This window comes from Lutra lutra, chromosome 7 (genome assembly GCF_902655055.1).
Source record: "Lutra lutra chromosome 7, mLutLut1.2, whole genome shotgun sequence".
NCBI lineage: Eukaryota > Metazoa > Chordata > Mammalia > Carnivora > Mustelidae > Lutra > Lutra lutra.
Window position 1 is genome coordinate 131,844,126 of NC_062284.1, and position 12,791 is coordinate 131,856,916.

At 49.6% G+C, this 12,791-nt stretch overlaps 1 protein-coding gene across 5 annotated transcripts in view; it reads right to left on the reverse strand.

The window, feature by feature from the left end:
• Positions 1 to 12,791, reverse strand: part of JDP2 (Jun dimerization protein 2) — a 38,831-nt gene that overhangs the window by 17,925 nt on the left and 8,115 nt on the right. For 3 of the 5 annotated variants that reach the window (XM_047737627.1, XM_047737630.1, XM_047737631.1), the window contains 2 exons: positions 10,954 to 11,177; positions 4,139 to 4,276 (listed from right to left, as the gene is read on the reverse strand). In XM_047737627.1, the coding sequence (XP_047593583.1) occupies positions 4,139 to 4,276; positions 10,954 to 11,154 (339 nt within the window). In that variant the 5' untranslated portion in view covers positions 11,155 to 11,177. Of the gene's footprint in view, positions 1 to 4,138; positions 4,277 to 10,953; positions 11,178 to 11,822; positions 12,089 to 12,791 lie in introns of those variants that run through there. The other 2 variants (XM_047737626.1, XM_047737629.1) reach the window with 2 other exon arrangements.

Genomic DNA, 12,791 nt, shown 5'->3' on the forward strand with positions numbered 1-12,791 from the left:
TCATGAGCAGAGCTGTTCTCAAAGTCCCGAGTTGGCCAAAGTAGAAGAACGTTTCAAGTACCATCATCCTATTAAAGCCTTGGAAGTCATTTGTCTTTCATCATGAAGGTGAAAATCAAGGTCCTTGGCTTAATTATTCTCCACCAATGCTGTTCGGTTTCATCTGTATGCAGGGTGTGCAGCTAAAACACGGATTTCAGCCAATTTCTTTCAGGCATAAGGCTAGATAACAGACAAATCACTAAGCAGAACAGGCGACCTCTATTTGGCTAATAAAAATCCCACCAGGTGACGCGACCGGATGAATTCACAGCCAGGGATGCCTTGGCCCGGAGGATGGAGGGGTTTCACCATGGGTGATACATGTAAGGAAATGGATGCAATAAAAGTTGAGAGATGGGGAAGGAAGGGCTTTGTGGCACGCAGGCAGGTAGGGGTGGGGGTGGGGTGGAGCCAGAGAGCTCCCCCAGCCCCAGGATCTCAGACCAAAGCCCTGAGAACTCTAGCCAGCTACAGCGATGAACAGCTTATCTGATCTTCCCTCTGAAACTATAAAGCAGCCGGCCTACTGACAAACTCTGCCGCTTCATTAATTCAGAAATCCCTTAGGCTGTGAATGCTGGCAGCGGGGAGGTTCTCAATACCTGGAAATAACTGGTTTGGAAATGTCTGCAAACTCAGAAGGCAGCCCCACCTCACACAAATTCGGGTGCCGCACACATTAATGGGCAGCTGATGGCGTGCAGGTCCCTCCAGACAGTTTGAGATCGCTGTCGAGAAAAACGTGTTCTTAGACCCTCGTAGGCATTCTCAGAAAGAATCATTGTCAGTCGGAGCTGGAAGAGACTCTAGGGTCATCTAAACCTGCAGAGAGGGCGCCTGGGTGGCTCAGTGGGTTAAGCGTCTGCCTTGGACTCAGGTCATCATCCTGGGGTCCTGGGATAGTGTCCTATGTCAGACTCCCTGCTCTGCGGAGAGTCTGCTTCTCCCTCTGCCCCTCCCCTGGTCCCCACTTATTCTCTCAATCTCTCTCTCTCTCCCTCTCTCTCTCAAATAAATAAAATCTTAAAAACAAAACAAAACAAAACAAAAAAAACCTGCAGAGAGCATCAGAATGCCCCGGAGGGCTTGTTTCCTCCCAGATTTCTGGACTCCACCTTCTAGAACAGCTGCTTCAGTAGTCTCAGAATGAGACCCAAGAACTTTTAACGTGCTCCCGGATGCTGGTCCACTGCTCTGCAGACCCCACTTGGAGTTGCGCCAACGTGAGCCAGTGGATTTCAGATTGGTTTCAGCAGCAGAAGTCTCTTGCTCAGATAATACCACACTATACTAAACACACTATACTAAATTATTAAGGGGCTCACATTGTATCACAGACTTACTGTAGTCATTCAGTGAGAACAATCAGGTGTGTTGTGACTGATGTAAAGCCTTTCGCTCCAAGGTTATGGGGAACAGCTGCGGATTTCTGACAGCCTCAGGATCCAAATTATTCCCATCTCATGTTCCCTTGCACACGCAGATCAGTAATTACCAATGGCACGGGTGTGAATACGGACACAGGTAAATTACACTGTATTAGCTTGCCCTGCACGCTCATCGGTTAAAGAGGAGTAGCAGGAAAAGCTCTGTTCTGAAGTCTACACAAAGTCAATTAATCTGGTGGCAGGCATCGCCCCCGTGGTGCTCCCCAAAGCGTTAGATTTGATAACTAATAGGTATGAGCATGTGTGTGGGTCTTGCTTTTTAAAAAGCACAGAATAAAATTATGCTTTAAAAGTGACTTAACCTCTCAAAATCTCAGTTCTCTCACAACGAATGGCACCAATAACACCCACCCGCTGTACGGTTGTTAAACAGATCAAAAGAGATGATGTCTACAGAAGCAGTTTGCAAACTATAAAGTGCATTGCTCACGTGAGCCTTCTATCCTGAGCCCAGATGTCCTCACTCCTTCAAAGACCTGGGCCGGTTTATATCGCACCAGAGGTTTCCACCAACGGCCACAGGCTACAACCACCTGCTGGCTCCACCCAGACCAACTGATTCAGTCTCTAGGCTCCATTCATGTCAATATATATATATATATATATATATATATATATATATTTTAAAGATTTTATTTATTTATTTGACAGAGAGAAATCACAAGTAGGCAGAGAGGCAGGCAGAGAGAGAGGAGGAAGCAGGCTCCCTGCTGAGCAGAAAGCCCGATGTGGGGCTTGAACCCAGGACCTGGGATCATGACCTGAGCCGAAGGCAGCGGCTTAACCCACTGAGCCACCCAGGCGCCCCTCAATATATATATTTTTTAAAAAACTCCCCAAGGGACTCTAATGAGTAGCCAGAATTACTCCATATTTCCTCCCAAGTTCCATACAAAATCCTGCCAGATAGCTCTCGTTGCTTCTGGATGGCCCCTAGCAATAAAAAGGAAAAGAGGAGAAAATGCCCCTAACGAGATCTTGGTTTTTCCACCTCTGTTGGCTTAAGGGGGGAGAGGCGGAGTGTTAATCACTATAGCTACGAATTCTGGAGCCCAGATACATGCCAGGCCATTTACATGATCATGTCTTCGAATCCTCCCCACACCTATGTGACATAAATATTATCCTTCCTCATTTTAAAAGCAGCTTTATTTAGATGAAATTCACCAGTTTGCCCTCTTGAAGTCCACAACTTGATGGCTTTCAGTATATTCACAAAGTTGTGTGACTATCACCACCATAAATGTTAGAGCATTTTCATGAACTCCAAAAGAAACCCCATGCTCCTTACCAGCCGCTCCCCACCTCTCCCATCTCCCCCAGCGCCAGGCCCCAGGGATGGTTCTCCTTGCCATCTCTATGGATTTGCCTATTCTGGACATTTCCTATCAATGGAATCCTGCAGCATGTGGTTCTCTGTGACTGGATTCTTCCACTAAATGTAAATGTTCTCAAGTTCATCCATGTTGTAGCAAGTATCTGTATTTTATTCCTTTTCATGACCAAGTGATAGTCCACTGTACGGGTAGATCATATTTTTTTAACCTGTTCTTCCACTTATGGACATTTGGGTCGTCTCCACTTTTGAAATCTTGTGAATAATCTGCTATGAACATTCATGTACACATTTTTGCATGGACATCTGCTTCTTTCTATTGGGTACCTATCTAGGAGTGGAATTTTTGGGAACTATTTTCTGAAGTGGTTGTACCATTTTATGTTCCCACCAGCAGAGTATGAGGATTACAACTTCTCCAAAGGGTCACTAATATTTGTTACAATTTTTTTGTTTTAGTATAGTCATCCTAGTGGCTGTGAAGTGGTCTTTCAGTGGTTTTCATTTCTTTGATGGCTAATGATGTTTTCTTGTGCTTATTAGCCATTCATGTATCTTCTCTGGAGAAATGCGCATCACCCATTTTTATTATTGAGTTGTAATAACTCTTTACATATTCTATATACGAGACCCTTATCAGATCTATAATGTGCAAAACTTTGCTCTCGTTCTGTGGGCTATCTTTTTACCTTATGTCCCTTGAAGCACAAAAGTTTTTAATTTTGACGATGTCAGATGTACCTATTTTTTATTTTGTTGCTTGTAGTTTGGTGTCCTATCTAAGAAATCATTGCCTAATCCAAGCTCACAAAGATTAACGGCTGTTTTCTTCTAAGAGTTTTATAGTTTTAGCTCTTATATTAAGTCTTAGATCCATTTTGAGCTAAATTTTGCATCTGGTGTGAGACAGGGGCCTGTCTCCCCCATTTATACAAAGGCAGAAACTGAAGTTCAAATGCCTAGTAACCTCTCCAGAACCCAATTGTTCCAATGCAACAGTCCTGCTTTGCTACAGTGCCTCCAAAGAGCCAAGTTTTTCTATTGGTGCTGGCTGTGGGGAGGGGCAGGAAGAAGGGTTATGGAGCCAAACTGTGTGGGAGCTTGCCATCCAGAACACGCACAGGCACCGTGCTTAGCGAAGGGGAGCCCTGCAGCCACAGCCGCTAAGCAGAACACACAGAGCCCCAGCGCAGGGCACAATGTGCACAGCCTCAAGGGGCTGCTAAACCCAGAGGAAGCCCATGATCTGACTCCCAGCACCTCCGCAGTCTGCCCAAATCTGCCTGTAAGTCCCAGGTCTCAGAGCTCCAACCTCAGGCCAAGTGGTCTTGTGTCTTGGGGACGTGGTAGAAGGGAGAGCAGCTTGGCTGGCTCCAGCGTTGTTCAGCCAGCGCAGCTCACCGGCGAGATGGCCCAGTTTCCCAACTCTGAGTCCATGCTGCCAGTGGACCTGAGGACACCAAAGAAAGACGGCCAGCCTTAACAGAAGAGGCCACTTTGTACGGCTGCTAAAAAAACTGATGGCTCCCAGGACTCCAGCTATGACCTTAACACCACAGGAAACAAGATAAGGGTCGCACAAAGCAGCTTAGGAGAAGACAGAGGGTGGAAGGGCCTTCTCATTTACGGTTTGCGATGGTAACTAAAACTGGCTACATGACACTTGCATGAACTACCAGACACAGGAAGGTCTGCTTGCTTCCCCAAAATCCAGGTCAAAGGTGCAACACACTGGAAAGGCCAATGCTGTCAGAACGTGTGGTGTGATTCACTGCACATGGGCCGCAGCCCCTAGAAGAGGCAATTTACAATCATATTGTGCTGGAGCCAAGGTCATCATCTTACACCGCGCCTCAATTAATCTTCATGATGCAACTCGGTGAGTATGAGTTTCCTCTTTTTATAGAGAAAGAAACCGATGCTCAACAAGACAGACGACCTGTCCAAGGTCATACAGGGAGTGAGCCAAGGAGCCAGACTTCAAACCCAGAAGCTTGAGCCCAAGTCCGGAGCTCTTTCCAGGCTCCAGAAGCAGAACCTCAGGTTAGGAAGCCAGGATGGTGTCCTGCACCTGTGACACCTGGGACCTCCACACATTCGGGCCACTCACCATATCCAAGGGCAAAATACCCTCAAAGAAATGAAAGCCCAAGGAACAGTGTTGGAATCGATAATCCAAACTAACTCCATAATTAACACCTTGGAAAAGTGAAGCACATTCCTGTCTTATGTTTGTTGTGTATCTTACTGAGCGCCCGGCATTACGTGAGACCTTCCAAATGCATTCGTCCATTTGCTCATCAGAGCAGCCCCAAGGGGCGAGTACTAAGATTACCCGCATCTTAAGGCAGAGACTCTAAGAAGGCAGCCCAGGACTCCCTGCACTTTGCAGAGGTGTCTGATTTCTAAGGACACACAGATGCAGCCATGTCCCCACCACCCTCTCTCCAAGGGACACTGCCCTCAAACGACAGCAGGTGTGACCAACTGATGAGGTGAAACCAGAGCATCAGAACCCTTGTGAAGGCTTGGGGTCCTGCATCCCAGGGGACTTGGTAACACGGGGGCCAACGATAAAGACATCCAGAGCGGCCTTTAGCGATCATTCGCTCTCCCTCAAATGAAACTATTAAAGGAAATAAAAAAGCTAACGGCTCTTGACAGCGTGCTAACAAAGTGACGGAACTAAAGCGGAAAGTCAGGATTTCAGAGATGAGCTGGGAGATTCCTGTTCCAAGAAGGGACAGATTGGATCTCTCTGCCAAACAAGTATGAGACAGAAAAAGTGTCTGAGTCAGGGGGAAGAAGGCCAATGCTATTTCAAAGAGCCGCAAATTAAAAACCAATTATGCAAAGCTTGCTAAAAAATGTCAGTGGGCTGCTTTTATGTTTTAAATCACTAAAAACACAAGCGTGCTTACGCCAACGTTTACCCAGCACATCAGATGATTTGGGGTAACTTTGTACATGCTCAGGCTAAACACGGACGAACAATTTGGTGCACCAACTCTGGGATGACCACCCGAGCCGAGGATGAGCACACCTTCCAAGACCACCCAGTAGCCCACAGACTCAGATTCATATTTCATCAGTGGTGAAAAGCCCCAAAGTGTTTTGAGGGGGCCCCTGGCAGAAGTTGGGAAATGACCAGAGTGAAATTCACAAACGGCCAAGTCTTTCCCTCTCTGAGAATGACAAGGACGCAGACCCAGTCTCCATGTGGAAGGTGTGCTAGAAAGACAGCCCAGGTGGGGATGCGCACCCTGATTCCTCAAGGTGAAGCCCTCGGAATGCCCCCAAACAAGGATCAGAAGAGCCCAAGGAGAGGCATAAACAGTAAAAGGTCCCCAAGTGTAGCTGAGGAATCTCTGAACCTACTAAATATACAGATTCCGTGCATTCTGCTCTCATAGCTTCTGAGTCCATGGGCTGACGGTCAGGCCTGGGAATCTGCATCTATCAAGTTTTGCAAGCAGTTTTGATGATTAGCTAAGTTTTAGAAACAGTTGGTTTGATTTTCATGATTTTCTTTCTTTCTTCCTCACTCTCTCTCTTTCTTTCTTTATTTTCTGCCTAAAGTCCCTAAAGTCCAGGAATAAAAAACAAATGGACAATGTTTGGGGATAAGAACTGAGAGATACAGCAATCGAGGGGTAGAAAGGTTAAGGGACTTGCTAAGTTGACATAGTTAATTAACATTTAAACCAACAAGCACGTATCAAACAAACAATCCATGCAAGGGACTGCACACAATGTGGTGGAAATAAAAGGAAATGTAAGATGTCATCCCCGTCTTTGGGGCCTATACACAGGACGCACACTCAAAAGCAGGCTGTGTGGAAGGCAACAGGGAGTAGTGGGGATTGTGGCAAACTAAAGGCTTGTGCTAATACAGTGAGCATTTGCTACTCAGCTCTAGCTTCTTGGTGTTTATGAGGGTGTGGTCCTGGACTGACCAGATATTCTGGGTTTGTTTTAAAGGAGCCAGAAATTCACATTTCCTGGCTTTTAAATCTAACAACACATTCAATTAAAAAAAAAAAAAAAAAGGCAAGAAAGAAACCACACAGTCAGGGCCAAATGAGATTCATCCGTAGGTCTGACTCTTGCCCATGGAATGATGGTTTGCAGTCCTTTCCTAAAAGGTCATCCAGTCCAAACCCTGTTGAACTTGAATGTCCTCCAGGGCCCTGCAGAGTGGACCAGAGGGTGAGGGGTCCCCTCTAGCAGGTTAAGTGTGTGTGTGTGCCCCTCATGTGTGCAAGGGCGGGCTTCTGGTCTCCCTCTGTCCATGCTGGAAATGCATTCCAGGCACAGAGGCAGGGTGTGGGCCCAGCAGCCCACTCGGAGATGCCCTGGGGAGGGCTAAGATCTTCAGGCCAACAGGGGCTAGTTGGCTGAGGAGGCCGGCTGGAAGGGGCTACAGAATGAAATGCCAAAGAAGGACAACTCTGGAGAAAGCTAGAGAGCACAGCTGTCTTGAAAAGGACTGTTGGAAAGGCAAGAAGAACAAAGAGGCTAGGGAGAAGCATCGGCTCTAGAAATCCCATCCCCCCCGAATATGACATCTCCAGAATCCCCAGCCAGCCATCCAAACGAGCCCTCTGGCCATTCTCCATGTGCTTGCTCGGCGAAATTTGTCCTCACAATACTGACCACTACCTGACCTTTCACATCACACACTACTTCACCTATCTGCATTTCTGGGTGCCCCCGACTCTGATATACAGCTCCAGGAGAAGGGGCTTCCTCTGCTTTGTTTATGGTTCAGTTCCCAGTGCCTGGCACGGGGCCAAGCGCACAGTAGTTGCTTAGCACTCTCTGCTGGGCCAGCGACTGCAGCCAAGCTCTTGGCACAAAACAATTCAAGTGTCAACCACATAATAATAACAACATCAGCACAAAGCACTCTATCATTTACAAAACCTGTCGTTTAACTTAATTCCTCAGATGTTCCTTTACCGAAATGCTTTGTGTGTTTGGCCACGGCCCAAGAGAATGCTGGCCTCTGCAAGGCGGACCGCCCGCCGGCCAGCTCGGCCGGCTCTCTCTCCCGGGCCTGGGGATGACAAGGCTCCAGAAGTGCAGGGTTCAGCACTAACAGGGCTGTGCATTCAGAATGATGGAACATGGCGGGGGCTGGGTTCATCTGGCCTCCTCGGCCTGACAGCAGGCTGATTAGACACGTGTAAGGATGGAGAGAGCCGTGGGGAGGTGGGGGGTGGGGGCAGCAGAGTCTAAGGTTAACACTCTGCCTCTGTAAAGTTTGACCGCTGGGCTGACTTCCCAGCTGCATGGCATTGGACCTCTGTAAGTCTTATTGACCTCATCTGTCATGCAGGCACAAACCACCATCACGGTAACCGTCACGTCTAAGGGTTCCATGACACTCTTTTTTTTTTTTTAAGATTTTAAAAATTTATTTGACAGAGAGAGAGATCACAAGTAGGCAGAGAGGCAGGCGGAGAGAGGGGGAAGCAGGTTCCCCACTGAGCAGAGAGCCCGATGTGGGGCTCAATCCCAGGACCTTGAGATCATGACCCCAGCAGAAGGCAGAGGCTTAACCCACTGAGCCACCCAGGTACCCATTCCATGACACTCTTGACAAAGAGCGCCTAGCACTGCACCCAGCCCGGGCCCCCTCCCCAGCAGCTGCGCCAGCGCCCCTAGACAGCCCCAGCTCCACCACTCTCCAGCGGCATGATCCTGGGTGTCTCCATCTCTTCCTCCCTAGACCTCAAATTCCTCCACCTTAAAACGGGGAGAGCCCAATCTCCAGGATCGGGGAATGAGGAATCTGCAAGATCATACGTTCGGTACTTAGCACAGGGCCCGGTGCAACTTAAATGCTTAATAGTTGTGAGCTAGTATCTCACTATCCCTCAAGAAACTTCTACTAGTCTAAAATGCCAACGTGAAGAATCCTCCAAAGGCAGTTTGCCATGTGCAAAGAAATCGTTGGGACAGAAGGTTCTCCAGTGGCAAGTTTCTCTCCCCACCTCCTTTATTTTTCCGTTGCTCTAAGAATAACCCTCCCCCAATCTTAGGTCTGCCCTAGGAAGCATTTGGAGGTCAGTTCCCAGTGCGGGGCTGAGCTCGCTCCACGCCAGCGCTGTCTGCAGGGCTCCATCTGCCTCTTCGCCCCCACAGGGCTGCAGTCTGACAGCGAGGGAGGGGACATGCAAATACGCCCTAAAAACGGCTTGTTATTTTCACGGCCTGGCTGTGCGCGTTTGTGGGGGCCTGTGAAGACAGCACGTCACTGTCAGGTACAAGGCATATGCCACCAATCTGGGGGAGGCTGTGAAATGTAAAAATACCCAACCCAAATAAAGCCCTTTTCCAAAGGAAAAGAAGCTCCTCGGGTGCCCTCTGCAGAAAGGGAAGGAGGTGGTAACTCAGCCCCCGGGGGCAAATCCCCTGCTGGGCCAGCCCAGACCAAGGCACCTGGCTCTTCACTGGTCCCACAGGCTCTCGGCGCCCCAGTGAAACTGCTCAGCTGCTGCTTTTCAGCAGCAATTATACTGTGGAACGACCCAGAAACGGATGCTTTCAAGTGATGAGCCTGGGAAAAGGAATAGCAAAAAGACCAAAGACGAGGGCCCTCCATAAAGAAAACAGAGCACTAAAAAAGCCAGGAAGTGCTATTAACAGCACGTTGATTTACAAAATCAACTCAGAAGACTGTAATTACCGTCAACTTCCATCTCCAACTTAACAGGCTTTGACGGGCACCCACAATGCAACCGCATCCAGGTGTCTCCTGCTCCAGCGGGGAGCCAGGCAGTTAAGGTAATGGAGGCAGCTTGTGCTAACAAAAGCAAAAGGGGAAACAAAACCAAGGACAATAGGGAGGGGTGGGGGCCTGCGGCAAACTGGATGGAGGAAGGAAGTGAGGTAGAGCTCTCCATTCCAAGTAGCCAGGCCACAGTGGGGTACCGTGTGACCAGGTCTCCTGAGTTTGTAATCAAAGATTAAAATCCAAATTTTCAGGTGAAATGTTGGTTCAGGTTTCTTTTCAAACACTGTGCAGGCCAGACCAAACACCTCTGAGAGCCAGATCCAGACCGCAAACGGCCAGTTTGCCCACCCCTGACCAAGCCCCCGGCAACCCCTCTTTGCAGATTTGATGGCACTCCTGGGGATTGGGAGGCAGGGGGAGCAGAGCAGTAGCATAATAAACCCAATGCAGTACCCAGACCCCTGTCCCCACTCAAAAGTCCCTCCCTTCTGAGTGTCCCGCCCTCTGAGCTCCAGGCCACAGGAGGGACCCACATCCAGGGGCACCGTTGCCTATGAAGACCCTCACTGGGGCAGGTCTTGGGACTAACTGCCACCCCTGGGGACGTGGCTGGGGGCGTGTCCTGCGCAGAGGCTCACCCACGTTGAGGACTTCTGCGTCTCACCAGTCCCCAGGGAAACGCTGCTCTTCTGAAAAGAAGGCTCATGGGAACTGTGCCTCAAGGGACCCGAGGAGGCAGTGCCTCACCCGCGGGTCCTCTACAAACATTACCCAAAGCAGATGGAACCGAGTGACTGTCGCCATGCCTGTCTCCCGCAGCTGCTGGGGAACGGATTTCCCATACACTCTCCCCCAGTGCCTACCTTCAGCTCCAGCCTGGGGCCAAGATGGGTAAGAGGCAGGGAGGTGCCTCACGATAATCATTTTTAAATTATTTTTAAAGGTAGTCCCCGATTGGCATTCTCTTGTATGGCTTCCAAAGCATGCGCGTGTGCCCACGACCTCCCCCGATGGTCCCAACAGCCCAGAGAGACCGCCAATGCATTATTATTCATTACTGTTATTATTAATCACCCTTCCTTTGCCTCCAGGAGAACCAGACACAGGTTCAGCATCCTGCCCGAGTCAGACCTTCTCAAACTTGAACATGTCCGTGATTCCTCGGGAGAGGACTGTTAAAATGCAGATTCTGAGGCAGAAGTTTCTGGAGAGGTCCTGAGCTGCCGCATCTCTAACGAGCTGCGGGGTGACATAGATTCTACCAGTCCTCAGACCCCAGGCAGAACAGCAATGCTCAGGTCCCTCAGCGAACGCGGGGCTGGAGCTGGGGCTGTAACCCAGGCGTCTACCCTCGGAGTGCCCTCAGAGGAACAAGGCTCGCTCACCTCACTTTTCACGGGTTGGGGCCTCTTGCCCAGCTTCACCTCCAGGAAGTGCAAGGGGGCGATCATGGCCCCAATGTTGCGGATGTCGGCGTATTTCAGCTCCTCTGCAGTCAGAGCCGAGCTGGGGAGTCCGGTAAGGGGGCCGAGCCCTGGCAGAGAGCCCGCAGTCACGGAAGGGTCTGGAATCTGCCCAGGCATCATAGCAGGAAGAGCGGCAGCCCAGCCTGGAGTGGGTGGGAGAAGATCAAGACATGCGCCGTCAGCCAGGCTTAAGCCCCCATGCCTTGCAGGGGGGCTCTTCCTTTCTTTCACTAATGCTCCCCTGAACCCCTTTCCCGCCCAGCTGCTCCTCCCGCCTCTACATCCATTCTGTGATAGCAGAGAACTCTGATCAGTTGGTTCCCACCAAAGTATTCTTGGCACTGAAGGCAACGCTTAACCCAGCATAGGCCACACTGACTTGGATTTGCTATGAGCTCGGCACTGCGGTAATCCTTCCGGGAGCCCCACGAGACGGGGTCAGACCCATTACACAGATGAAGAAGCCGAGGCTTAGGAAGAGGAATTCGCTCAAGGTTTGTACACCGTAAAACTGGAGTAGCCGGGATTTAAACCACACTGGGCTGCCTCTGAAGAAAACGGGTTACAACAGTGGGATCTCAGGCCCCTTGCACCTGTTTGAGAGGAGTTATTTTTGCTCTGGTGCGGTGCCTACCCTCAGATCACACACCCTGCTCTGCATACTTGTTAAGACACCCTGAATACGAAATGAAGCAAGTCAAAGTTCAAGGTAAGCGTGCAGGTGAGTGTGTGTGTCTGGTTTCTATGGAGATAATACGGAGGCAAAGATGAAATGCACTAGTGGGTACCTGCCCAGCGGAGCCCGGGATTAGAAAAGTCCTCCTGGTCTCTTTATTCTCCAAGCAAACACATATTCTGGTTCTGTCAGACCCAGAAGGTGTATAAAGGAAGACAGCTGCAGGCATGAGAGAAAGACGGAAGTCAGACAGGTCAACACCAGGGAACTCTTATTCCTTCTCTCTATGGGGAGAAGCTTGTGGGTAAGAAACGGTCACTTCAAGACACAGATAGCAGTGAAGAAAGCATGTCTGCCAAGAAAGCCAGACTCACCTGGTCCCTTCGAGGGCTCGTATCTATCCATCCATCTACCAGCCACCCAACTGATGACCACCTATGAGTCAGGAGTCACTGAGAATATGGAGATCTGATGTGTACAGCCTTGTAAGTCACATTTTAGTGCAAAGCTGCTCCAGGATTCCAGTCCTGCAAAAGGGAACTTCTCTCCCTTCCCACCTCTCTGCATAGGGCCGTCAAATCAAAACCTTAACGATCCTGTCCTGGAAATCCTGGGGGAGCTCTGTCCTACCCTTCCACCTCCATCAGCCTCTTCCCACGAAAAGGGATGTATTTGGTGAGACAGGGGAGATGTGACATCCCTCGGACCACACTTTCCCGCTGGGCAGATTTCATGTTCTCCTATGGCCATGCTGTCTTGGGCTCACTGCCTCCCGCAGGAGTGGTGGCCCCAGGGGCGTAACCCACAACTCTCTGTCCCCACCCATGCTGCCAGGTCTATTTTGCAGGACAGAGGCCCACTAGGGAGCCCCTTTTGACCACAAGTATACACCATGTTCTCCATCTCTGTTCCCTTTTAAAGGTGAAATTTGCTTCCCATCCAACCCTATGTCTCTTCTCAATAGGTTCTGCACTCTGAGGGGAAAAGCATGTGAGGGATTGGCACCCTTGAACCACAAAGACTCAAAGACTTCCACTGGACATCTCTTTCCTTAAAAAAGGGTGTGTGTGAGTGGACGACG